We start from the raw sequence: 27794 nt of genomic DNA, 5'->3' as shown, positions 1-27794 counted from the left end.
AAACTCTTTAATATAAGAGACAGAGTTTGCAGTGTAAGATCCCAATTTTTTTTTCTACTTGAGAAAGGCCAAGCATAGAAAAAGGAACATAAACCCTTAAAATCCCGTCCGGCCTGGCGACCTGGCATCAGATCTGCTGGCATCTTGACCTTGCATTTGCCAGCCTCCAAAATGTGAAGATAAGGCTTGTTGTTTAATCCACCAGTGTATAGTAATTTGTTATAGCAGCCTGAACTAAGATGCTTACAAATTGAAGTCTATTTTAAAAATTATTTTGATAATGAGTTCAATATTTTTTATTTGACTTACAATGATTTCAGAAGAGATTAGGAAAGAAATTAATTAAAGAACTAGATTATTGGGAACAATGATTTTAAAAGGCTCATTTTCATTAATGTCATTCCTAGGAGAGAGATGATCACTGAGTTTTCTTCACAACCAGGTTCACCATGGGCAAGAAGGTCCTGCCTTCCCCACAAGGAGATCCTGCAGTCACAGGCTCCATCCTCCATCAATGATGACAGGATTGCCTGTCACATAGGCTGACTGCAGTAATAAACACAAAGAGACACAACAGTTAAACAAGTGTGACACAGGCTTGGAATTTTTTTTTCTATGACTGCGAACAGTTGATTCTCATGCTAATAGAAAACCTTACTTACAATTTGAATTTAGGAAAATTGAAATTAAAGTTTGAATGATTTAGAACTGCTGACCTGTGAACTGGAGCTAAATGGCCCCTGTCCAGTATCCAAGAAGATGCTACATCTTAAACAGGATTAGTTGGGTATATGGTTTCAGAATCACAAAGTTAAGTAGTGGTAATATAGAGCCAATCCCCAAACCAGGATAAAGTGTAGGCTAAAATACCACATATTCATTCTAATACTCAGAACTATTCAAAACTGGCTTAGTTTTGACCACTAATAGACTTTTCAACATAAGTGTGTCAGTCAAAAAGGGTTCATGTCAATGAACAAAGTTAAAAAACAGACAATGTATATTTAGTTAACAAAGGATTTTAAAATATAATTTCTGGTTTATGCTCACACAATTTTTCATTTTCCAAAGAACTAAAGCTGGAGTGATCCTTGTGGTAGAAGTTTCAACATCTTCTCCTCCTCCTTTTTTTTTCCCAATACTGTGGATTGAACTCAGATGTGCTCTACCACTGAGCTACGTCCCCAGACTTTTTATTTTTATTTTAAGACCAGGTCTTGCTTAGTTCCTAAGGCTGCCTTTAAACTTGCAATCCTCCTGCCTCAACCTCCCAAGTTGAAAACTAAAAATCTTTTTAACTTAAAATGGATAAGTAAGTCTCAAAGTTTTAAATCAATCTAAAGCTTGAAACAATCAAAGAGGTTCTAGAAAGACATTATACTATGAGTATGGAAATTTTAAAAGTTCAATATATGAAAACTGATACCATAATCAGAAAAACTTGGGGGTTATTAGTCACATTACTAAAGAAATGATCCCTAAGTTCCTTCAAAAAGCAAACTCTAGCAGGGCACGGTGGTGTACGCCAGTAATCCCAGGGGCTCAGAGGTTAAGGCAGGAGGATCAAGAGTTCGAAGCCAGTTTCACAATTTAGTAAGGCCCTAAACAACTTGTCAAGATCTTGTCTCTAAATAAAATATAAAAAAGGACTGGGAATGTGGATCAGTGGTTAAGTGTCCCTAGGTTCAATCCCTGGTACCAAAAAAAAAAAAAAAAAAAGAAAAGCAAACTCTACTATGAACTGCTTCTAGCTCCTCAACCAAAACAAATGCCATTTTTGTTACATGTATTAAGAATATTTGATATTTGGCAACATAAGGATAATATGACTTATCATCAGCAGTATTTTTAAAGCAAATGAGCTCTTCTGAAGATATGGAATCAGAGGAATCACATAGGCTAATGTGCTTGCTCCCCTAATAATCTGCCTAGCCCTTTCTCTGGCCATTAACAAGGTTTGCTAACAAGTCTGAGAAGTGGTGGCTCCTCTGTCACTAAGACATTTCAATCCCGTATTTGTCACATTTACCAGCCATCTGGTGTGCACCACTTTACTGTAAAGAGGAGCTAACTGAAGGGTAAGACACCTCCTTAGTCCTACCCCAACCTCGTCCTCTCTTCCCATTCATCCCAGATCCCTGTTTATGTAATATTCAAAGACATAAAACAAAAGAGGATGCTCTTGTGCTCTATACCTTATAATGTAGTTTTTGTTTTCTCAGCTGTATGTCATTTAAAAATACACACTAGGCATTAAGGATGAAATTGGTTACTAAACAGATGCACAGTAGGAGAGAGTTAAGAATTTTCATACACAAAGAAAACTAAGTAATAGGAAAAAAATAGCCAGTAGAATTCTCCCTAACAAATCACCAGTAAAACTAAAACACCACATATGAATCCTGACTCCCCTGAACACAACTAAATCTGATGAACCCCTTAACACTCTTCCCAGTTCTTCAGAAGCTCTTGCAACCCTAGAAGTTCTCCTGACTTACATTTAATCAGGATGTCCCCAATTGTAAGTTTTCCTGTGCTGGGGACGAAACCCAGGGCCTTGTTTGTACTAGGCAAATACTCTAACCAACTACTGACTTACGTCCACAGTCACTATCACCCCTGGTTTAAAAAATTTTATTTTGGGACAGAGTCTAAGTTATTGAGGCTGGCCTCAAATTTGCAGTCTTCCTGCCTCTTGAGGAAGCTGGGATTACAGGCATGTACCACCACATCTGACAAATTATAATTTTTGAAAGAAATCCTCCATTTCTTTTGCTATATGATTTTGAGACATTAAGGTTGAATAAGGGAGCCAAGTGTGCTGGTGCATGCCTACAATCCCAGCTACTCAAGAGGCTGAGGCAGGATGGTTACAAGTTTGAGGTCAGCCTTAGTAATTGAGCAAGACGCTGTCTCAAAATTAAAATATATATATATATATATATATATATATATATATATATATATATATATATATATATAGGGGTGCAGATGTAGTCTCAATAGTAGAGTGTCCCTGGGTTGAATCCCTAGCACCACACACACACAAACACACAGAAGTTGAATGAGGGAATCACTGGCTCTGATCAAATGGCCTTTCCTTAAGTAGACTAAATCAGAACATGCCCCTATCTCGTAAACACAGCACCTCAGCATACATGTGCCAACCTGAACGACTTTAGGTTGATGAGAAAATAGTAGTCGAATGTGATGGAGGGTAATGAGCTTTCTGGGAAGAGGAATGCTTACTTCGTCAGAAGCCAGATACACACAGAGCAGGGCTACTTCTTCCGCAGTTGCAAATCTTCCTGTCTTTTGTCTCTTCAGGAAGTCATTCAGTGCCTGGGATCAGAGACCATTCCAGACATCAGTGATGCTGGCTGAAATGTGTGTACACCTGCAACTTCTTTAAGGTGTGAAAAGCAAGGAAATCTACAAAGGAACTATGGGTTTGCCACCTTGAAGAACCATCAGCTGGGGTTATGGTGATTCTTTCACCCAAGGTGCTCAAACTATCCATGATATAATGACACCCACAGATACTGTGACACATCAGAAAGCTGATATGAAAGAAGAATGTTTTTTTTTTAATTTTATGGTAAAACATGTAACATGAAATTTACAATTTAACTTTTTCAAGTGCACGATTCTGTAGTGTTAAAGACATTCACATTGTCTTACCACCTTCTAATCTCCAGAATGCTTTCCATCTTACTAAAATGAAACTCCATACTTACAAAGTAGTAACTTTTCATTCCCCTCTGCCCCAGCCCCTAGTAACCATTTTCTTTCTCTATGAATTTGTCTACTCTGGGTAAGAAAGAGGACATTTTTTTAACCAAAATGTTTAAACATATTTAAAATTCTAGTAATACCTCTTCAGGATTTTCTCTGGCTTGTATTCTTTCTTGCAGAGATGGGGTATCAACGGTTCCTAAATCACAGGATGACATTCAGTTTGGTTACTTCTTTAAACCAAAAAAAGTAGATAATTAAACTTTAAACTTCCTTTCCATAAAATACAATTAGTGACACCCTTCTCCTTTGACTTAAAATGACAATTTCTCCTTGGCTGCCTGATCTCTTGACATGTAATTTCTTTAATAACATTACTATGATTTTTCTCAAACAGACTATGATTATTTGTAACAACCACAATGAGATGTAAATAAAATCATCCAAGCATTTTATCATCCAGTTTGCCTTAATGATCTCAAAAACATTCTTTGCTGATAAATTTTCTGTAGGGATCCTTAGAACTCCAACACTTCCATCATTCTTGGTGATTTAGGTGGCTATAAATCTTCCTTAAAATTTTGCCTATTTTCATTGATTCTAAATTCCTGTTTTTAACCACTGTTTTAAATTTTTAATAAAAATTATGATTTGAAATTGTTTTACTTTGAAAAAGAAAAATAAGCTAGGCATGGTAGCATGTGTTCCTGTAATCCCAACAGCTCAAGAGACTGAGGCAGGAGGATTGCAAGTTCAAAGTCAACCTCTGCAATTTAGTGAGGCCCTAAGCAACTTAGTGAAACCTTGTCTCAAAATAAAAATAAAAAGGACTGGGGATGTGGCTCAGTGTTTAAGCACCCTTGGGTTCAATCCTCAGCACCAAAAAAGAAAAGAAAAATAAGAATGAAACTAAAATTTCAAAGTCCACGTAGTTCATGTGTTTCTACGGCAAGCTCTCCAGACTTCTTATTTATTTATTTATTTATTCATTTATTTTTTATTTATTTTTAGGTGTAGATGGACAATGCCTTTATTTTTATGTGGTGCTGAGGATCGAACCCGGGTCCTGCCCGTGCTAGCGAGCACACTACCGCTGAGCCACACTCCCAGCCCAAGACTTCTTTGTTAACTCATATAATCTGTAGTTTCTCTTTAGAGGACTTTTTTTTTTTTTTTTTTTTTGAGACTGTACAGTCCAGTACTCTGGGGAACCATGTGATCTTTTGAGGTTGTAACAAATGTAACAAATGCTTTTACAGTCATACCCTCAGCTTCATCTTTAGAATATGCTCCTGAGAATGCCATAGATCTGATCTTTGCTCTGAAACCATTCATTAAGTTGGGCATGGTTGCGTACAGATGTAATCCTAACCACTACCACTCAGGAGGCTGAGGCAGGAGGATTGCAAGTTCAAGGCCAGCCTCAGCAACTTAGTAAGGCCCTATGCAACTTGACAAGACTTTGTTTCAAAATAAAATTATAATAACTATTTTAAAAAGAGAGCTGGAGATCCTTGGGTTCAACCCCCGGGAGAAAAAAACGAAAAAAAAAAAAAAAAAGAAATCATTTCTTAGTTGTGGTATCATATTTCCATTTTTAATGGAGAGGCTGAGAATCTTCAAAATCAGAAACCCTGACAACTACATGTCAGGTGAGCCCTTTCTTCAGGTTCTTTCTTCTTACACTTTATCATAAGCAGACAGCACTTTCAACACGCTGGGTGGAAACTGCCTTAGCTAGATCACCCAGTTCATTAGAAATATTTTCTACCTTCACATTACTGCAGGAACTGAGGCCCGCTTTTGCCCACTTTCCAATGTTTCCTCCGTTGTCAACAGCTTCCTTAATGTCCAAAGTTTTACTACCAGGGGGTACCTTCATTTCCACACTTTCCTCAAAACCCTCAGAGCTTTAAGAGCTTCCTGTCACTGAGGTGGGTGAGCATGGCATCCTACAGGGCTGGCGCTGATGGCTATTAAATGAACACTGTAGAGCAAGCCAATGCCTGCACATGAATTCAGCTGTCACTGGACTCTGCTGGGTCCATGACACAGATGGACAGACACCCTGTCTACGCATATCTGGTCGGAGATTCGTGACTCACATCATCAGCACCGTCCCAGTCACACTCGTTCCTGCTCAGGTTTCTTCTGTGTCTGGCTCTGTGAATCACAGACCGTTCCTTGTTCCATAGACTTTGGGAACATATTTTCCAATCTTATGAAAAATCCAGCTGCTGAAATAACCACATTTTCCAAACCATCTTGCCATTTTTTTCCTCCACTGGGTAAACAGTACCAAGAATACCTACATTCAAGTATCACCAACGTGTACATCAAAACCCAGAGAAACCCTCTCTCCTGTTTTATTCTTTTTCTTAGTGTTATCTATCTTTACATTTCTACTCCAAGAAAAATAAAGCAGCATATCTCAATCACTGAAAATCTGTAGCTGGAAGGATATTTCATAGTTTTCCCTCCTGTAAGTGATTTTTATCCCAAGATTCAAGCAGAATCTCTTGTGGGACTTTCCAAAAGTCAGGCAGTTCTCCCCCATCAATTCCTTCCCCAAATTCTGGCATGCCATGCCCTTCAGGTTTGGAAAGTTCCCACAGGTAATTTAAAAATAGTCCTCCCAAATCCTCCAACATCAGCAGACAACTTCTGAAAACTATGATCTTGCATAGGCAGTGTTTCTTTTTGGAGGACATTAATAATCATTAGGTACCCTCTATTCATTTTGGGTGGTGGAACTAGGTCAAAGCAATATCTATCAAACAGACACATCCAAAGTTACTAAAAGTCTCACTTTTCTTCTTCCTTTGTATGAGGGGCCAGAACACTTTTTTTTGATAGAGATAGCAAACATTTTTGGCTTTGAGATCCATTTGGTCTTTGCCTTTGCAGCCTGAAAACACAGCCAATACACAGCAAATTGACTGTGAGTGTGTTCCAATAAAACTTTAAAACCAAACAGGTGGTATCCAGAGTTGGCCTGCAGACCTTAGTTTGCAGGCCCCTTTCTATTGCATATAGAAGGGTTAAAGTCTCCTTTTGATTTCTGAGTCACCTCATGATTCGGATAGATCCCTATGTTGTGCCAGGCTCCCTTTACTTTTTCCCTCCTGTCTTATAAACATGGTCTGCTTTTTTAGCTTTCTCTTGATAAGGTCACCTGGTCTGATTCCCAAACATCAGGCCCTAACAAGTTTTGTCTTAGGCACTTGATTGCAAATTGCCCTGCACATGTGGGTGGCTTTTAAATCCTCTGCATCTGTGACTCATTCCTAATGACTAAGGGTCTCTTTCCCAACTTACAACTGGAAGACTCTTACCTTAGGAAGACCAGAATCTTTCTTTTGAACTTTTCCCAATGACAGAATACGATGTAACATTTGGTAAATGAACTTATGCAAAATGTCTCTCACGGTGGCAAACAGGATATCAGAAAGGACAAATTCACAGCCCTGAAATTGCCAGACTCACCTGGGCACACACAGTTGCACCTGATACCCTGCTGGATGAAGTCTGCAGCCACGGACTTTGTAAGGCCAATCACGGCTGCCTTGGTGGTGCTGTACACACACCTGTTCACCACTCCTGAGGGGCAAGGCAAAGAGGGACAACTGAAGGAATGAGAAACATAGTCTCTTTTAGAGAGGAAACACAAGGTCATTTTCTCAATAGTATTTTCCTGCTTCCTCCCACCCTCCTTAAAAAAAAAAAAAAAAAAGAAATCAGGTTTTCTCCCTTAATAGGCCAGTTGCTGCATCTAGGAAAATAATTTTAGTATAGGCACAATTTAACTGAGACCCAGGTGTTGAGATGCTGCAGTTACTTAATAACCAACAGCAGTCTGCTTCTTGTTGTCCATTGGTATAACTCTTAAGCAGATTCTAAAAGAAAAAAAAAAAAAGTGGAGGAGAAACAAAACCAAGCAAAAACCAAGCAATATACACAAGTGTAGGCACTTCTTTACATTCCTCTCTTGAGCATGCTGAGAGTGTGTGTCCTTGAGAAGAAAAGGAACATTACCTCAGCAGTAGCTGTTTCATTTAAAACTCAAATCCACCTGAGCCAGGCTGTGACATTATCTCCATTTTCCCCTGCCATCCTATTCCTTCAACTTGGCTTCTCATTCAGAATCCAAATCAATTGTCTCTGGGAAGCATTCCTCTAACCCATGGGCAGAGTCCCCTCCCCTATAATGTGAGGGCACTTTGCACAAACCTCTTGTTAGAACACTCTCACACTGTAGGATGGTGTTTGCCTGCCTTTCTCCTCCTTTTGGACTATGAATTTGGGGAGGCAGGTGCTCACTCTATCATTCTATCATCTTTTGTGATTTTTTGTTTGTTTGTTTGTTTTTACTTTTTCTGAGGAATAGAAGTTGATGTTAATGTTTATAACTGCACTTTACCATTTTGCAGAGTAATTTCAGGTACATGGATCTTTCCTTTCTTCTCCCTTTTCTTCATTTTCTTTCTTTCTTTTTTCTTTTCTTTTCTTTTTTTTTAGACAGGGTCTCACTATGCTGTCCAAATTATGCTCAAACTCAGGAGCCTCCTATATCAGCATCCCAGGTAGCTGGGATTGTAGGTTATACCATTGTGCCCAACTCAGTATATCATTTTGGATTAATTAACTGATAAATGTTTCCTTCCCCAGGTCGACATTTATCTCCATGTCCATTAGAAGAAATAAAAGGGAAGTGTTAAGGCTGGCCCCAAAATGGCTGTAGTAAGGCTCCCTCGCCAAAACTTCTGATGGGCTATATTCTTCTTCTTCTTCTTCTTATTATTATTATTATTATTATTTTTTTTTTTCTTTTTTTAAAATATTTTTTTAGTTGCAGGTTATTTAGTTGTTTATATTTAATGTTGTGCCAGGGATACAACCCAGTACCTCATGCATGCTAGGCAAGCCCTCTACCATTGAGTCACAACCCCAGGCCCTACATTATGTTCTTAGTGTGGAGCCAGGGCTGGGAACTGACTACATAAGGGTTAGTCAAGGCCAGAAACATTGTGACTCAATGTATAGACTCAAGGTCACACATATTAACTTGTGAGTATGCACCACTACCCCCCCTGCCCCCTGTTGGCAGTGTGCCTTATTTGTTTGGCCTGCATATAAAAAGGGCCTATGGAAATGGGCTGGGGTGGGGGCTAAAATGGAACTGGGGGCTGAAGCTGAAGATGGGGGCTGGCTAATGGCTATGGCCGTCTCTGAATAAAGGTTGACCAATATGCCTCACATCTTCTTCTACCTGCTGAACCCCAGATCTGTTCCCTGGGACAGAGCCCCTGCAGGACAGGAAGTCAAAGAAGATATTTTTATTTAATTTTATGTCTATGACAATAGGTCTGATGATCAAGGAATGTATTACCAACATTTTTAAAAAGCAGTTTTGAAATTATATATGGGTTTTGTGACCTCAGCTATGTGTACTCCCAAGTCCACAGTTCATAAGTGTGTGCGTGTGAGCATCATGAACTCCAGAGGAAGGAAGGCACTCCTACCTTTGATGCTGGAGGCCACAGAGGACATGTTGATAATGTTGCCAGATTTCTGAGCAAGCATCTGCCAAAACAAAACAACTGTGAACGGGGAGATACTCTGTAAGCTCAAAATACTCTGGCTTTAAAATGTTTTAATTTACTTACGGTTTGCAGAACCAATTTAACCGTGGCATGAACTATTTGTGTTAGAAACTATTAACAGTAAACCCACAACACCCGGCCCACCCATCTGCTGCTGGGAACTGGTGGCCTGTGACACATTCACTGACGTCTCTGAGGAGCCTTACCACCTTCCCATAGTGCATGACCAAGGATGAACTCCGAGCCAAATGGAACACAAATGGAAGCCAGTCATTACGGTGTGTTCCTAATGTCAGGACATTATCACTCCATTCAAAACACACACACACACATCTTTTGTGTTGTGGAACTGGGCATTGAGCCAGGGGAGCTCTATCACTGAACTATACCCCCGAAATTTTTATTTTTATTTTGAGAGAGTTGCACTGGCCTTAAATGTCCTGCCCCAGCCTCCTGAGTTGCTGGGATTACAGGCATGTGCCACTGTGACTAGCCCAAAACCTATTTGTTGAATACTAACTGTTCGGGAGATTCAGAGATAAATGACACAGCCCTGTCTATAGGGAGCAGTCGATCAGCCAGCCAGCCTGGTGTGGCTGACATAATCAAAGTCTAATGACAGTGAAGAACTCCAGAGATCTAAGGGAAGGGTGAGGGCAGGAGGCACCAATCCAGGCTGCTGGGGGAGGAGGGGGGGGCACTTGGAGGGGAGCTCCTGAGTGGGAGGTATAAGGACAGAATTCCAAAAACTAAAGTATTAGAAAAATAAAAGAGTGTTCCAAGGGAAGGGTATCACATGTACAAACTGGGAGGAGTGGATGGGCCTGGCTGGAACACAGTGTATTGAAAGAATGAGGGTGCAGAGTTCATCAGGGGCTAAACCAAAGAACCTGAGTCAGTGACATGGAAGGGTTTAAAGCAGAGGAGTTGAGGCCGATTCCGATTTAGGATTACAGAGACGACTATGGCAGCATTCAGAGACCCGTGAAAGCTGATGTAGTGATTGAGGAAAAGATGGTAAAAGTGGAGTATCAGAAATGTCCAAGGAGCAGAGGTAGCAATCACCAGCTGGGTAGGCAGGACTTGATAAGTAGTTACTGCAGTGAAGTGAAACAGGACAGTGTTTCTTAAGGATGCCTCCCTCAGGCTTTCCCCACTAAAATGTAAATTCAACAAGAGGAGGGGCTTTGGCTATTTTGTGCCCTTAGAAAGGTTACACAGTAGACCATCCATAAAATTTGATGAATCAAAATTTCCTGAGGTGCTAGATTAAAAGACAGATTGCTGGGTACTGTCCCAAACCTAACAGAATCTATAATACACACAGCTGCTATGAATTACAAAAAGGTTTTCAAATGAACGTATGCTTTGTTAGCCATAACATGAATGTTTTTTGAGATTCTAGGAATATGTGTGAGGACATCGACACCGTGGCTGCTTTGGGGAAAGAAGCAGGAAGCTGAAAGAACTCTTGGCACTAAATTCCCAGTGAAATCAACGGCAAGGCAGATGGCCAACAAGAATCAGATGTACATCACTACCCTAAGTACATGTCTGACGACACAAATGGTGTGACTCTACTTTGTGTACCACCAGAGATACAAAAAACTGTGCTCCATTTGTGTACTATGAACTGAAATGCATTCTGCTGTCATGTGTACCAAACTAGAACAAATGGGAAAAAAAAAAAAAAAAAAAAAAAACAAGGCAGAGATGGTGGAGAGTAAGAGAGCAGCAAAGTGTTAACATCACTGCTGGGGGTAGCAGCAGAACAAAATAGAGAACCGCAGGAAACCCAGCAGGGTGGTCATATCATGAAAATGAAGTAAAGAAAGGATCCATGCAAAGGATCTAGAGAAAAAAAATCACTTCTGTCAAGATGTTTCTCTAGCAGTTTTCAGGAAAAAAAAGAGGTGTAGGAAAGGGAGAGGTATGTGACAGACAAATCCAGGGTTAGGCTGGCCAAGATGATAGAGTTCTTTATTGTACTTTTTCTACCTTCTGGTTTTTGTTTGTTTTGTTTGTACTGGGGATTGAACCCAGGGGTGCTGAGCCACTGAGCCACATCCCCAGCCCTTTTTATTTTTTATTTTGAGATAGGGTCTCCATAAATTGCTTAGGGCTAAGTTGCTAAGGCTGACCTCAAACTTGTGATCCTCCTGCCTCAGCCTCCTGAGGACTTAACTTTCTGTTTTAACACTTAGCTACTAATTGTACCTAAGAACTGACAATCTAAAATAGCCCCAAGGCATTGTGTGAATGTACTAAAGGGACACACAGGGAAGCTATGGTTACCCAACCACGTCAAGGAAGACAGCTAGGAAAAACTAACATTTTGTGTTTCCTTATATGATAAAGGGGATCATCATGAATTGGGGTTCTCTTAAAGGGATCAGGAATGTTAGTAATGCTTACTGGTATAAACTATCTTACTGGTATAAACTAAGCCTTAAAGTTGCTCTTTCTCATTCAATTTAGTAACTAATCTACTTATAATACACTGAAAATATATTCAAGCTATTTTAATATATAAAGAAGGCTATTTGTAGGCTCAGTCTCCAGTCTTCTGAAATGCAGTAATTCTTTGGGCAAAACTTAGAAAACAGTCACCTTGGAGGCATTCGTCCTGCCTACTAACACTCATACTATCCATTCCACCCAGGTCCATCAGCCAATTTTGAAGACATTGCTCACTTCTTCTAGGCTATGTTCCTTTCCCAACACCAGCTCAGGCCAGGCCCCAATTTTTTCCCTAATGGATCTTCTCCTCTGGTGGAACTTGCATTCTGCATGGACCTCTTCTTACAGTATGTTCACCTTGTACTCTGTTTTTTGACTGATCTTTCAATCTTGCAGTGTTCTTTATTTTATTTATTTATTTTTTTGTATCTCCACATAAACAAAATTACTCTGCAACTGTTTCTGTGTTTTGACAACCCGATCTTTCCCTTCTGCCCAGGCTCGAAATCCTGGCTTCCTCTGGAAAGTTCCAACTGGTATATGTGTGTCATAGTTTATGACAGGGAAGATCCTACATAGTTAGGGCTGGAAGTGATTGCACAATTTCTGGCCCTCATTTTTAGATAGAAGAAATAAATATCGAGAAAGACAGCATGTGTCATCTCCCAAGGCACCTGGCTGATTTGAGACAGAATTGAGACTGTGCTTGGGGACTTCTGATGCAAGTGTTTGAAACTGGTAATTAAGTTAGTCTGAGTCACTTTAAACAACTTGCACTGAATCCTTCTGATTTTACATCCAAATTATAACTACCTCTCAAAGTTTTTTTTTAAATAAATGTGTGTTATTGCCTCTTATAGATCATTGTTAAGATTAAAGTTGAGTATGGTGGCATGACTGGAATCCTAGCTACTTGGGAGGCTGAAGCAGGAAGATGGCAAATTCAAGGTCAAATTGGGCAACTTAGACCATCTCAAGATGGAAAATAAAAAGATGTAGGGATGCAGCTCAGTGCTGGAGTACTTGCCTAGCAAGTGTGAGAACCTGAGTTCAAACCTTAATACCCAGGTGGGAAAAAAACGCAGAGCTTTAAATCATAGACAAGTTTATTAATTTACAAGTTGACCTTGGTATATTTAGAAAGTTAACCTACATGTTTAAATTTCAGCTTCACTATACTCAACACCTATTTGTGAGCACTTTAGCAGTGGGCTCTGTTTTACCAACGAGTCTCATACATGTCTTACCCACTGTGATGTAATTTCCCCCTTACCATGGGCTCTGCTTCATCCTCATATACTGTGCAAAGGATCTGTCTTCCAAAAATACATGGAAGTTCCAAATAATATTTTATTTATATATATGTATATATAGATTTATATTTTCATTCCTTCCCTGGGCACACCTAAGATCCCTTATAGGCACTAAACAGATAAAACAAAACCCAAACATTTCCTTCATTATCAAGTTAGTTTCCTTAATCTTGCTGCTAATGTTCACCTGGATCCTTCTTGATATCTGGTTGACTCTCAGAGCAAAGTATCGGCTTTGCTGCGCCCTTAACACAGCTCTTCTCCAGTGCTGGGTTGACTGGCATTCAAAACCCCCAGTCATCCAATTCAGCTGGGATAGGAGGGTAACAGTGTCCCCTCTGCATTTCACCAGGGTTCACTTTACAAACTTGAGCTGAGCCAGTTCTGTACTCAGTCTCTTTCATTGTCTGCTATTAATGGCTTATGAGCTCATTCAAAGTCAGGGCTGCAATGCATCCTACATTAATACCCCCAGAGAACCTAGTAGAATACTTCATACTGAAAAGGGTTTTTGTTTGTTTGTTTTCAATTCATACTGGGCAATGAGTATTTCTTTACTGTTGCTATTGTTTTTGTTTTAATTACCTGCCCAGCTAACTTGTGTAGCAATCAAGTCCAGTGTACTTTCAGTCCTTTTACAAGACTTAAATACTAACACTCTTACCAGGAAAGTATTTACACAAAGGAGTGAGGTTCACGCAAACAAGAAGGCTAAACTCTTCTACATATTTTTATAACTGTGCATATCACAAAACAAATCACTATATCCCCAACAGGTAAGGCGCTCTGTCCTAACATGCCTTCATAATATTCCAGTAAGAAATGCCATTTCTTGCAGCAGTTCAGCCTTTCAATGCTGATGGAATGTGTTGTGATTCAATTGTACCTTTCTTTATTCAGTCATGCTGCAGGGACAGTGGGCTGCATCCGTTTCATAAGGCTGTCATAAGACAGTGCCAAATATGGGGTGTTTAAGGACAGAAATTTATATATCCTAATTCCAGAGAGCTTGCTAGAATGATTTCCTTTGAGGCCCACTCTTTGGCATGTAGATTGCCATCTTCTGTCTTGATGTTGGCATCTGTGCTTCTCTGTCTTTAGTGGCACTTCCCTAAAAGGTTTCTAATGCTTGTTTGTAAAAGTAAATTTAAAATATTAATGAGCTTTATGAAGGCTGGAGAATTCAAAAGAAGTTAACTCAAGAGGAATGTTTGCTTTCTTTCATTTTACTTTTGGTACCAGGGATTGAACCCGGGGGGTGGGGGGGTGGGGGGGGTGGGCACTTAAGCACTCAGCCACAACTCCACCCCTTTTTAAAATATTTTATTTACAGACAGGGTTGGGTCTCACTAAGTTCCATAGGCTGGCTTTGAACTTGAGATCCTTCTGCCTCAGCCTTCGGAACCTCTGGGATTACAGGTCTGTGTTCCTGCACACCCTCTCTCATCTCTCTAGTACCCCTGTGGCTCAGCTAAAGCAGGAGCTAAAGGAGAATCTTCAGGGTAGAGAGAGGCAATAGGGTCCATTCATTACCAGTGCGATTCAGGAGGCACTGAATTTTCAGGCTTCAAATTTGAGTTTTAGCCATTGGTTGGTTGTGTGACCTTGGGAAAGTGACCTAACCTCTCAGTTTTACCCTTTGTTTAGTCAGTGGATGTACGTTATGGTCTGGATGTGAGGTGTCCCCCAAAAGCAAGAAGGTTCAGAGGAGAAATGATTGAGTTGTAAGAGTCTTAACCCCATCAGTGGATTAATCCCCTGATAGGGATTAACTGAGTGGTCACTGAAGTGGTAGCGTATGGCTAGAGGAGGTGGGAATTGGGGGATGGCTTTGGGTATAAATTTGTATCTAGTGAGTGGAGACCTCTCTGTCTACTTTCTGATTACCATGTGAGCTGCTTCCCTCTGCCACACCTTTCTGCCAAGAGGTCCTGCCTCACCTTGAGCCCCAAGGAATGGAGCCGGCCTTCTATGGACTAAGACCTCTGAAAACGTGAGTCCTCAAATAAACTTTTCCTCCTCTACAATTGTGCTGCTTGGGTTTTTTAGTTAACAGTGGTGAAGCAGCTGATTAAAACAATGTGATAGGATAGTAACTATCTCATAGGCTTCTTCACAGTACTTACAACTCCTCCACATATTTGAGGTCTATTTAATTACCTGTTATCCTGTTTCACCCCTCAATAATGAAAGCTTTCTCATAAAAGGGATTTTGTTTGCTGATGGATCTTCTGTGGTTGAAATAGAGCCTGGCATGTAGAAAGTGTTTAATAAATATTCCTTGAATGTATGAACAGGGAGGTTAAGTGAATTAATTGATATCAAATGCCCAGATTTAAATGTTCAGTGCACACTAGTTGTTCTATAGTCACTCCCCAGGCATCCTTCCTAGGTGCCCAGCATGGAGACCTAGTTTGGTGCTAGCCTGGTGGTGGTGGTGGCCTTACTTTAGGAAGGAATGCCTTGATCATCAGGTACATGCTGCGGACGTTGAGATTCATGGAAAAATCCCAGTCTTTTTCCTCACAGTCCAGGATGGTTCCATGATGAACAAAACTGAAAGAGGGATTAAACAGTGGTGTTGGTGATGTCATTAAAGGGCTTAGGGACAAAGCTCAGTGCTTGTCAGTATGCATGGGGCCCCAGTTCAGTCCCTAGCACTGTTCAAAACAACAACAACAACAAAAACAAAAACTGCTATTAAAAATGTATAATTCATTTTTGAATCACTCTTATTGACTTAGACCCTTGTCTCTTTGCCTTATCAAGACTTTAAATAATTCAAACATAGTATCACTTAGCACATTGTTAGTAAGGATCCCAACAAGTTAAGCTAGAACGTTTGTTATCTGAGAACAATATTCTTTTTTTTTTTTTTTAAAAAAAGAAAAAGACAAGAGTTTGAGGTCGCCAAACCAGAGAAGCTCTATACCAGCTGCACTGGAAACATCAATGCTATTAAAAACAAATAATGAATCTTAAGACATCGGCCCCATTCAACTCTATTTTAAGAGCAACAGTGCCCTCAGGTGGTGCGAATTGAGTGCTCTCCAGGGAAATCATTGGCAAGAAAACCAAGTGTGAATCAGTGTCTCAGGATAGGAAAGCAACGTGGCTGCTGTTTACTTGCACGGCAGAACAAAACCAAACCCTAAAATACTCTGCTCTCCTGTTCCAGTCACACTTCCTCAGGGAAGCTTCCTAAACACTGGAGTCCTTATTGGTTTCGTTATGTAATCAATTACTAAGTATTGTTGGTTGGGATTCCCTTGTGCTGCAGGACTCCCAGTTTGGTCGGACAGGTCAGCCCCCTGCCAGCGAGAACCACCAACCACATGCTGTATTTCTGTATCCTCTACACTGCTGAAAATTTAATAAATGCTCAAAAACTAACTTAGCGGTTTTTGTCATGTCTCGAGGTGTATTCTTACATTTTAAAAACAGATAATCAGAAATCACTGTTTCGCTTCCAGACACTGATACAGCACTGGTACTTCCACCGCACACGACACAGCATTGCACCAGTACCAGTTGTCTTCCATGGTCTGAAACTGCTTTTAGGCCCCAAGTGCGTGTCTCTCTGGTTGTCTTACTTGCTGAATCTTACGGGTAACGAAAATGCCGTCTGGAATCTAGTCATACTTCTCAAGGAATGTATCAGGGTCCACAAGGAGTAACTTTGCTATATTATCAAAATTATTTTTTTTAAAGTCATAGAAAACTTTCTGAAAGTGAAATCAAAGAGTTATAAATTACCCAGCAACATTAAAGAGAACATCAATTCTTTCAACCTCACTGGCGAACTGATCGATTTGTTTCTTCTTTGTGACATCAAGGACACGAGTTTGGATACCTGAAAGTGAAATAAAAGTCAATATTTACTATGTGGCACATATACACAATAGAATATTACTGAGCCATAAAGAAGAATGAAATTATGGCATTTGCTGGTATATGGATGGAACTAGAGAATATCATGCTAAGTGAAATAAGCCAATCCCCCCAAATCAAAGGCTGAATGCATTCTCTGATATGTGGATATTAACACAAAAAAGAGGCAGAGGATGTTCACTGGATTAGACAAAGGGGAATGAAGGGAAGGGAGCAGGGATGGGAACCGGACAGAACTTTCCTATGCTCGTATATGAACGCATGACCTGTGTAACTCCACATCATGTACAACCACAAGAATGGGATCCTAATCAGAATAAGACATACTCCATGTATGTGTAATAGGTCAATATACACTCTACTGTCATGTGTATCTAAAAAGAACAGATATTAAAAAAATTATAAAACATAAAGTACACTGAGATTATACACACGCATGCACACATACACACACACATGTACACACACAATACCTACTTACCAATAACCATAAAAATGTTTAATCTTGAAAATTTAGTTGTTTTGAAGCATGGAGAGTGAAGAATGCAGTATCTACCCAGTTAAGGCACACAGGATGGTGGGCTGTCATTACAGGGTCTTAAGAATCTTAAAAATCTCATTAAAATATATAACATCCCCCCCCCAGTGCCCCCATCCCTCTTCTTTTCCATTTCTAAGTTGAACAATAGGCTCCTTTCTGAGTGATGCCTTTAGGGTGAACACACATTGAGTCACATTAGACGTGTCCTAACCCAGCAGCGAGGACGGAAGTGGTACATTTCAGCCCATTCTTCCCTCAAAGACTGTGTTGCCCTTGGACTGGTTACTAAAACAAATCTGTGTTCTCTAACAAAATCAGCATTTATGTCTCTTTAAAAAAATACATATGGTTTATTTATTATTTTGATATACAAAGAAAAGATTAACAAACAGAGAAAAGGAAGACTGAATTTTTGCTTCAGCTAGACTTCACTTCCAGTACAGCAGCTTTACTTTGATTTCTTGGCATTATAATTCAACATATTTTGATTAAATTGGCTAATTCAAGGACTAATGTGAGCTTGATTCAAGTACACTGAGATTGTACACACACACACACACACACACACACACACACGCAGGCACAATATCTTCTTACCAATAACCATAAAAAATGTTTAATCTTGAAAATTTAGCTGTTTTGAAGCATGGAGAGTGAAGAATGCAGTATCTGCCCAGTTAAGGCACATAGTTGACTTTTTTTTTTTAGTTGTTGATGGACCTTTATTGTACTTACTTATTTATATGTGGGGGCTGAGAATCAAACCCAGTGCCTCACATGTGTGAGGCAAGTGCTCTACAGCTGAGCTACAACTCCAGGCCCTGAACGGTTGACTTTGAAATGGGTTCTCTGTTCTGATTTCTTTCAGGGTAATTGCAGTGCTCTGAGGTTGGAGTTAGATTGAATGCCCTGCAGTAAATGTAGTTGCACACCTAAATCAGCTGGGTGATCTCTTAGGGTTTCTCACCACTATACGTGACTTTAGGGCTATGCTATCCCAGGATGGTAGCCACTAGTGAGCTACATGTGGCTTGTGAGCACTTGGAATACAGTTGGTGTGATCTGAAACATGCATATATGTAAAATACACATGGATTTTGAAGATTTAGTATGAAAATGCTGCGATGTTGGTCAAAGGGTACAACCTTGCAGTTAGGAGTAAATTATGAAGACTAATGTACATAGTTAACACCATGTATTGTGTGCTTGAAATTAGCCAAAGTACCTTAAGTATTTTCATCACACACACACACACACACACACACACACACACACACACACACAGAGAGAGAGAGAGAGAGAGAGAGAGAGAGAAATATGTGAGGTGATGGATATCAAAATATCACTTTGGGGCTGGGGATGTGGCTCACTGATTAAGCACTTGCCTAGTATACAGGAAGTCCTGGGTTCTATGGGGGAAAAAAATTCCCCAAAGCAACAGCAACAACAATAAAACCAACCACATCATGTTGTACACCTTGAATACACACAATTTTTGTCAGTTACAGTTACAACTGTTACAACTCAATAAAGCTGAAAAAAAAACTGATTGAGGCTTGTAATAAAGTTGTAATAGTTCAAATCAAAAGATTAATTATGAAAAAGAAGGCATAATATTTTGCTAACTTTTAATACTGAGTACATGTTGAGATGATAATATTTTAGATAAATTGGGTTAAATAAATAATAAAATTGCCACCTGTTTTACTGTTTTAAAGTGGCTGCTAGAAAATTTACCAATACACCCGTGGCTCACATCAGGTAACTATTGGACAGGGCTGCTGTAGAGAACAGAACAGAAGAATTGTCGCGAATAGGTAACCTAACAAGTCTTCACACATAGCTTGGTAATTTGAAACTTAAGTTCTCGACATATTGATAAATAAAAAGTTTTAAGTATATGTCTTCAAATTTTTTTCCAGTCTTTTTCTCTTTCTTTCTTTCTTTTGGGTAATAAACTCAGGAATGCTTTACTACCGAGCTACATCTTCAGTCCTTTTTAATTTTTCATTTTGAAACAGAGTCTAGCTAGGTTGTGATTCTCCTGCCTCAGCCTCCTGAGTCTCTGGGATTATGGGTGTGCACTATCACTTGCCCTTTTTCTTTCTTTCTTTTTTTAGAAGTGGAATTCAGTTTTGCTTTGTCCTCTCCATGACTACCATGACTTCCTCTATTGAAGACAGGAAGAAAAGTCCCAGCCTTATGCCACAGAATTCAAGTACTCATGTACTTGTTAGAGGTGGCAAGACACCTGTTTCTCCAGGTTTTGACTCTGAGAGGTGATGCTTTCAGTATCAGGGGAGGGAGGAACTACCGCCAAACCACTGGGAATGTCTTCTGGATTAGTCAGTGCCCCAATTTGTAAAGTGCTGCTGGAGTTAATATCTGTCAAGCTGTCAAAAGTGTCCACACTTGTAACAAACAGTACAAGAATCCCAGGGCCATTGCAGAGTCCTTCCCAGCTGAGTCTGGTCATTATTGCAGAGCTGCTTTAACCTCAGAGACGCTGTCCCTCACCTCAAATGAAGCCTCTCAGATGCTCTTCAGGTGATGGACTGTAATTTGGAAACTCATCGGGTGAATAGCTCAATGGGCTGGGGATGTGGCTCAGCTTGCCTTGCATGTGTGAGGCACTGGGTTTGATCCTCAGCACCACATAAAAGAATAAATTAACAAAGTTGTTATGTCCAACTACAACTAAAAAAAGAAAAAGAAAAAAAAGATATGAGGCAACCACATCTTAAAAAAAAAAAGAATAGCTTTCAAGTCCTGTGGGTGTCACTCAGCCTGCTACTTGGAGGCTGAGGCAGGAGAATTGTAAACCACAGGCCAGCCTTGCAATTTAGGTAGACCCTGTCTCAAAAACAAAAATTAAAAAGGTCTGGGGATGCAGCTCAGAGGTTCAGCACCCCTGGAGTCAATCCCCAGTACCAGAATATTCTTATTTTATTATTTGATTTCATTTATTTCCTGGAAATAGATGGTGTTCTCAGAATTCTTACTCTATGAGCTAATCAAGGAAACATGTCTTCCAAGAAAAAAATGGATGGTCTAACTGCAATATACAATGATCAAGAACCCCAACAACAAGGAAAGTCTAAGAGCTGGGTGCCTGGATATGCACACTAATCCCACCCACTCAGAAACCTGAGGCTGAAGATCTAAGTTCAAGGCCAGCCTGGGTAGGTTAGGGAGACCCTGTCTGAAAAAAAAAAAGCTGGTAATACTGCTGAGTGGCAGGGCACCTCTGGGTTCATGCCCAGTGTGAGGGTGGGGTGGGATGGGGGAGCATACAGGGCAGAAAAGTGGCCTAAATGTGGAGAAGACCAAAGACATTCAACGGGACACTCAGGTTCCTTCCGCTCCACAAGAAGATGAGCATTACTGTGAAATGGACCCAGAAAACGAAGCTCACAAACGAATCAGAGTCATTAATTATTCACCAAAAAGGAACAAGAATATAAGATCTGCTGTCCTACTGTGGGAAGAGCCGCTCTCCAGCATTTGCTAGTAACAATGTAGAAAAATCATGTGAAATAAGAGATTGAAATCAACTGTTCCTCCAAATACAAAATTGCTGATTAACCTCCATGTTTGAAAGTGTTTAAAAACTGAGGGTGGAAGCACAACTGATCCCAAGTGCACGGTGGTGGTGGACAAAGGCAGCTGGTGGTGGGACCTGCACAGCCCCAGGCTCTGGCTCATCATCTGAGCCCTGCACCCACAGTGCCCCTTCCTCCATTATCCAGATTTCATTTAAGGACACAGATTTTTGTGTGTTTTGAGGCCAATGAGCCAGAACCTAAAGAGGCACCAGTGTTGCTGAGCTAAGGAGCTCATTAAGCAATGCCTGGCATATAGGAAGCTCTCTCTCTTTTTCTTTCTTTCTTTCTTTTCTTTTTTTTTTTTTTTTTTTGGTGTCTGTGTGTGTGAGTGTGTGTGTGGTGCTGGGGATTGAATCCAGGGCCTATGCATATGCTAGGCAAGTGCTTTATCACTGAGCTACCTCCCCAGGTCAAGGAGCTCTCTTTGAACCTTCAAATGTCATTGCTTTGTAATGCCTGACAGACTCTGAACCCCAAGGCCCCGCTGCTGCTCCGAGGCTTACCTGGGTAGTTTTCCAGTTCCTGAAGTTTGGACTCATTGATGTCGGTGGCTATGACTTTGGCACCTTCATTTGCAAAAGCCTGGCAGACACAAAGTACAAATAACTACCTCGTGTACTCGATTAAAATGCTCGGAGGAATGGAAAACATCTGATCTTTTTTCTTTTTTTTTTTTTTTTCTTGTTTTCATGGTTGTTTCCCCTATAAAATACGTGGAATTTCAAACTACCCAGTCTTGCTTCCCTTCCCCCACTCTGATTATTTTTATGTATTTATTTTCATCATTCTTTAGAACAATGTGACATATATTCTGCATATCTTTTGACTTTTTCTCTTTAATATCAAACAACATAGTATTTAATTTAATTTTTTTTTGTATTCGGGATTAAACCCAAAGGCACTTAACCACTGAGCCACACCCCCAGCCCTTTTTATTTTTTATTTTGAGACAGGGTTTCACTAAGTTGCTTAGAGCCCTGCTAAGTTGCTGAGGCTGGCTTGGAATTTACCATCTTCCTGCTTCAGCTTCCCAAGCTGCTGGGATGATAGGCATGCACCACTGCGCCTGGCTAAAATTCTGTTCTTAACACTTCTTTAAAAAATGTTGTTATTCCATTTTTAACTAAATTCCAAATTATACGAGAAAAGGGGTTGAATTTTCCTCCTAGGAGTATACTAGCACTTTCATAAAGTTCAATCATGCCCCTTACGACACATTATTAGCTCAGGTAGGTGGTATAATGTGGGAGAAGTTGAGGTAAAGCACAAGACAAGGGTAGCCTGACACTTTTATAACTCTGGAGTCCTAATCCTGAATTGACACGATTTCAGAAAGCTATGCACCTCTGTGACACCCCTGCAGTAAGTTTATTATGGTACAGAAAAACTGAGGCAGAGAACTACATTTCTCAGCATCCACAGTTATGGGTGATATCCCATACTCTGTGGATGTATTCATTCCTTTATCTGCTTCAGGTAGTGTGACTTTTTTTGTAACTTAGGACAACAGAAAGATAAAGTTGATTTAAAAAACAAAATGCCTGGGGATGTAGCTCGGTGGGAAGGAAGAGCACCTGCTCAACATGCTCATGGGATCACTCAGTGCCTGCCCCCCAAGCAGAGCAGAATCAAATAACCAGAGTTCAACATTTATATTGGGCCACATAATTCAACACTTCAAAAGTGGGTAAGTAAAGAAGACAGTGACTCACCACAGCAGCTGCCCGGCCGATCCCCTGAGCGGCAGCTGTTAGGATGATGACTTTCCCATCAAGTCGACCCATGAGGAAACCTGTGGTTTAATCTAAAGACAAATGCATTCCATGGCTTACACTGTAGCCCCTGGTCTTGTGCAGGCCGTGATGTCTGGAATGACAGCTCTGTGTGCTGCCGTAAGAATGTGAGGACAGCACCCCTGTTCCAACAGTCCCACCATCCGAATGTCCTGGACACTTTACTCTAGATACCTAGCCTCGTAATCTCAAAATCATTCATCACAACACACTGAGGTGATGACAGGCGATGGACTCCGGATGGAGAGGACACCTGTGACCCTGTGTCCTCACTATTCTCCCTGCTACCCCTGCACCCATTGCTATAGCATTGTTTGTGTCCTTACCACCCAGGACTGCTTCTCGATTTCTCTCCTGTAAACTTCTGTCGAGGTTGCAATATCGATAACTTATGATTTTTTTTTTCTTGTTCGTTGAAAAGATTTCCTGATTGGCCTCAGAGATGAACAAAAGGCCTGGAAAAATCAAATCATGTCCAATGTCCCCATTTTACAGAGGAGGAAACTGGACCTGCCCGTTAATAAAGCCAGTCAGTGGTAGAGCCAGAACTAAACTTGAATTTCTGGCTCTTTTGCTGTGACAACAATCCATCACACAACACTGCGGATCCTCTTTTACAGATTAAACATGTAACAGTAACATTTGAACCCATATAGTCAGTAATTTCTAAAAGCAAAGAATGAGAAACTCTGACATAAGGGAAATTCAATGTGCATGAGATATTTGGCTAAGCTCGGACTGCACATCATAGGGTGAGAGGAACAGCTAGTGATGAGCTGGGATTGGGGGAGAGTCTAATGGTGATCAACCATGTTCCTTTTCTTGCTCTGCTCTGTCCTTCAAGTGTACCTCTGACTTCACACCAACTCACAAAGTGGCTGCTGTGGCCCAGACATCACATTCATATTCTAGGAAAAAGAGAAAGGGAGGAGTAAAAACTAAAGCCTTTCAGCTGGGTGTGATGATGCACACCTGTAATTTCAGCCCATCAGGGGGCTGAAGCAGGAGGATTGCAAGTTTAAGGCCAGCTGCACAACATAACGATACCCTGTCTTAAGATAATAAATAAAAAGGGCTGGGATTTGTGGCTCAGTGGTTAAGTGCCCCTGGGTTCAATACTTTGTACCAAAACACTAAAGCCTTTCAGAGAGGCCTCATTTTCTGAGAAATGAAATTAACTAAATTATGCTATGTGCACATATGAATATGTCACAGTGCATCCAACTATATGTATAATTATAACAGACTAATCAAAAATTAAAAAAAAAAGAAATTGGAAATTTTTTGGAAATTTCCACCTACATTTCACGACTCAGACCTGTACAACTTGGCCACTCTAACAGCAAAGGAGGTGAGCAATTTGAGAATTTTGTTTTCCAGCCATGAGAAAGTGAAAAGCAAGAGGGAGAGTGAGTTGGATGGGTACCTAGTGAGCCACCTGACTGCACTTGCACAGATGGTCCTCACTGTCACTCGGCTCACTTGCCTGCCTGATAGAGTAGACGTTGCAGGCCTGGCGTCCCGGCCCTGTACCCAAGGCACCCTTTCCTTTCATGCCTCCACACCTTGGACCCAACTCCACACACTAAAGCACCAGTTCTTCTGTAGGCAATGGGCTTGAGGATGCATGGAAAGGACACCACATGATCAGAGAGGTATTTCAGAAAGATCATAGCAAAGAACAAGCCTGGGCAGGCGCAGGGCGGTGTGGGTGGGAGGTCCTGCAGTTGGTCTGAGAGGTGCTGGTGAAGAGAGAGACCTGGAGGATGACAAGCATGTCAGAGATGAGACATGGGGCCTGGTCACCAATGAGATGCTGTGATTTGCCTATTGTTGTACAGAGATGAGTGCAAACCTGGGTCTTCTGACTGCAGGTCCAAGAGACGGCCCTGTGGCTCAGGGCACTGACACATGACGCTTGCAAGCCCAGCAGACCTCTTTAAACTCCCACGGTGGCTCTAGGAGCCTGCAGCTCACTCACCCCAGATGGCAGGAGGTGATCAACAATGAGGAGTTTGTCCTGAGGCCACTTTTCCAGAGGCCATTTGGAGACAAAGGCAGACCCATTTCCAGGAGATAGCGCCTTTCTCATGGCTTGACCCAGCCGACTTTCAAGACTGCCTTGCTGAAGGTCTCCCAGACTTTACAGCATTCTGGATGTTTCCATCCCACCTGGCTTTGCTCTTTCTCCTTTCCTTGGTGATCTCATGGCTCCTCTGCCTTACCTAGTTCCCTCTGCATTTTCTGGCACAGGAACATTTCCCCAAATACCATCCACACCTGGGTAAGTATGTCTAGGAGTCAGCCTCTCCAAGGACCAGACCCAGACAACCACACCATCATAACTAGTTCCCATCATAACTAGCTCCAGGTACCAGCGTACAGCTCCTTGCTAAGTGGAACTAAGCTCCACTTAGTTCCCAATTGTTAGGAAACAGAGAAGTGGTTTTTACACTGCCTGACCTACTCTGAGACAATGAGTTTTTTCTTCTTATGAGAGAGATAAAATTTCACTTTAAACACAGAAGAAGTTGGAAAAATTCTATGTGTACTTTAGAAAGACTCTAGCTGTCTTTATGGTCCTCCAGTCCTAAGCATGGTGTATTGAGAAGCTATTTTACAATATCCTTCTAGGTAATTCGGGGCTCCTGTCACTGTAAAGGCACTTGTCCAAAGTTAAGAATCTCTGACACCCAGAGAAACACTTAATGAATACTGAGTGAAGCACAAAGCATTCTTTTTTTACTCACTTTGAAAACCTCCCCCTACTTGGCCTCCCTGTTGTTCTGAGTCCAGATTTTGGAGCCAAAACTTTCACATTAGGTAAGTTTCATTCTCAAACTAAAACAGATTTCTTTGGGAGAAATGAGTGCAAACATAGCCAGACATGGTCAAAATGAGGCAACTCCTAGTAAATTCAATGTGAACACTGAGCACATTGGTTTTCTTACTCTAAATATTGGGGGACAATGTTAATTTTGATCAGCAGAGGCAAAAATAGAGCATTTTAAGGATATCTAAATGTTTCCATGAGCCAGACAGAAAAATAATCACTTAGGATAGATACTGTAAAAGTTCTCCATTTCTTTAGCTACTTTGAATAACTTATAAATATGGGAAGTTTTAAACTTGTTAAAAAAGACCTGTCTTTATCCTGATCTAACTGCTGAGATTAATCTCAAAATATGCAATGTACAAAGCAAAGCAACATCTGAGCATTAAATCTTCCCTTCTCACAGTCCAAAGTTTTGTTTTATAAGTATTAGGAAATCTTACTTTAGAGGAATGAGTACTTGGCGTCTCCTCTAGATCCAGGCAGGAAGGAGTAATAGACTTGAGATCTTTGTTCAGAAGCAAGTCAAGCGCTCAATAATGCATGCTGGGATTCGTAGTTCAGATTCCTTCCCAGTACTAGTTCAAGTTCTTTTTTTTTTTTTTTTTTTTGAGGAGTTGCATCAGCCATATCTTTTATGTGTGTGTGTGCTGTCATCTAGTGGACGACAGGTATAACTGTTATCTCCCAGTAGAAGAAGAGTGGAAAATATCTTCACATCTCACTTAGGATGTGAGGTCATTTCCTTCTCAGCCTGTCTCTGACCGTTTTTTTGGCTCCTATTATTCACTGTTGTTAGTCAAGGTTGAACGAACAAGAAATGCCAGGTAGAAGATACCAGAACAACAAAATTGAAGGAATCCTGGTCGTTGGGGGTTCTGTAACTTTCCTAGCCCTTAAAAAAATTGCCTGGTGTTTAAGGTGCATTTTGACTGTTAGTCTGTCATATGGACTTTATGCTAACACTAATACACAGAAAGTGGCCCAATGCAGGCAGCTTGACTGCACAGGGTGGGTGGTGGAACAGGCAGAGCTTGAAGGAGCTGTGGAGGTGCAGAGAGGAAGAACATGTTGGGCAACAGCAAAAAAAAAAAAAAAAAAAAAATCATGACTGGCAGAAAAACAGAGATAGAAATACAAGAAGAAAGGGCTAGTTCTTGTGAGCCCTCTAGCCTAGGATGGCAACCTGTACTTTATCTGCTTGTAACTGAGCAGTGCGGGTGTGTAGGATTTGGGACGCACACTTTGCAAGTGAGTTTACTCAACACTATTCAACTCACTTTCTTCCTGCTTTTTGCTAGAGGACAAAACTCCCAAACTCCTAACCTCCTTTGCTGGTCACTTCGGGCAGATCTGGCTGACATGTGGGCAGAACAGTCTGAGGAGGGCTTCCTTCTTGAGGTGAGGTCTCTTGTGAAAGGCTTTGTCTTTTGTCCCTCCCTTTCTTTTTGCCTGGAATGTGGATATGATGCCTTGGGCCATAGCAGTCACTTTGTGAGTTGGGTTCTGAGGTCAGTGGCACAGGTTAGGGATAGAGTAGCTCTAGGGAAGGAAAGTGGTTCCTTAAACAGGGCCTCAGGGCCTCAGGGCCACAGCCCCACACTAACTCCTCTGGACTTGATGAGGTAAACACACTTCTGACCACTACTATTTTTGTTGTTGTTGTTGTTTTGTTTTGATACTCAGAGCGAAGTGAAAATGTCACCATGTTAAGAATAAAAACTGCCAACCAGAAAGACTAGGGCAAATCCCACATCTTTCCTTTCCTAATAGAGTAAGCACTTAAATTTCTATACCTCTGTTTTTTTGCATCTAGAGAGTAAAGATAGGATAGCACCATCATGGTGCAGATAGAGGACTTGACATGTGAACCTGTCACTGGAGGAGGACCCGGGGAGGGTCACCTCGACTCAGGATGAGTGGGACTCTTGACAAACACTGTAAAAAAGAATTTAAGTATGTGTCAGATAGAGGCACAGAGATTCATTTAGAAAAGCAAGGATTAGCAAGGGGAAGAGAG

General features: G+C 40.8%; 1 protein-coding gene across 5 annotated transcripts; it reads right to left on the bottom strand.

Moving 5' to 3' along the window:
- Positions 1-16: 16 nt before the first annotated feature.
- Positions 17-26316, bottom strand: BDH2 (3-hydroxybutyrate dehydrogenase 2). 5 transcript variants are annotated; one of them, XM_081303599.1, is made up of 12 exons: positions 26218-26309; positions 24507-24700; positions 23268-23396; positions 22861-22952; positions 21652-21730; positions 16868-16964; positions 15559-15667; positions 9258-9318; positions 7222-7335; positions 3876-3934; positions 3250-3342; positions 17-546 (listed from the first exon to the last, which is right to left on the bottom strand). In XM_081303599.1, the coding sequence occupies exons 4-12, from the start codon at positions 22930-22932 to the stop codon at positions 493-495; spliced, it is 738 nt and encodes a 245-aa protein (XP_081159725.1). In that variant the 5' UTR covers positions 22933-22952; positions 23268-23396; positions 24507-24700; positions 26218-26309; the 3' UTR covers positions 17-492. The 5 variants fall into 5 exon arrangements, with proteins under 5 accessions (XP_081159725.1, XP_081159724.1, XP_081159726.1 ...); XM_081303598.1 differs by lacking the exon at positions 23268-23396 and having other exon boundaries at positions 24428-24700; XM_081303600.1 differs by lacking the exon at positions 23268-23396.
- Between the last annotated feature and the right edge of the window lie 1478 nt (positions 26317-27794).

This window comes from Spermophilus citellus, assembly GCF_964194105.1.
Source record: "Spermophilus citellus genome assembly, chromosome: 8".
NCBI lineage: Eukaryota > Metazoa > Chordata > Mammalia > Rodentia > Sciuridae > Spermophilus > Spermophilus citellus.
Note: the sequence above shows the minus strand (reverse complement) of the source record. Positions and strands in the feature narration are given on the sequence as shown.

What these genes read in the sequence shown, in the direction of transcription:
- BDH2 (XM_081303597.1), bottom strand. Translation starts at nt 22,932, where the DNA reads ATGGGTCGACTTGATGGGAAAGTCATCATCCTAACAGCTGCCGCTCAG. An exon ending in GTTCTCTTTAATGTTGCTGG is followed by an intron (nt 15,668 to 16,867) that starts GTAATTTATAAC and finishes TCCCTCTTTCAG; the next exon opens with TTTTGTTCATCATGGAACCA. An exon ending in TCAAGGCATTCCTTCCTAAA is followed by an intron (nt 9,319 to 15,558) that starts GTAAGGCCACCA and finishes TTGTTTTGGCAG; the next exon opens with ATGCTTGCTCAGAAATCTGG.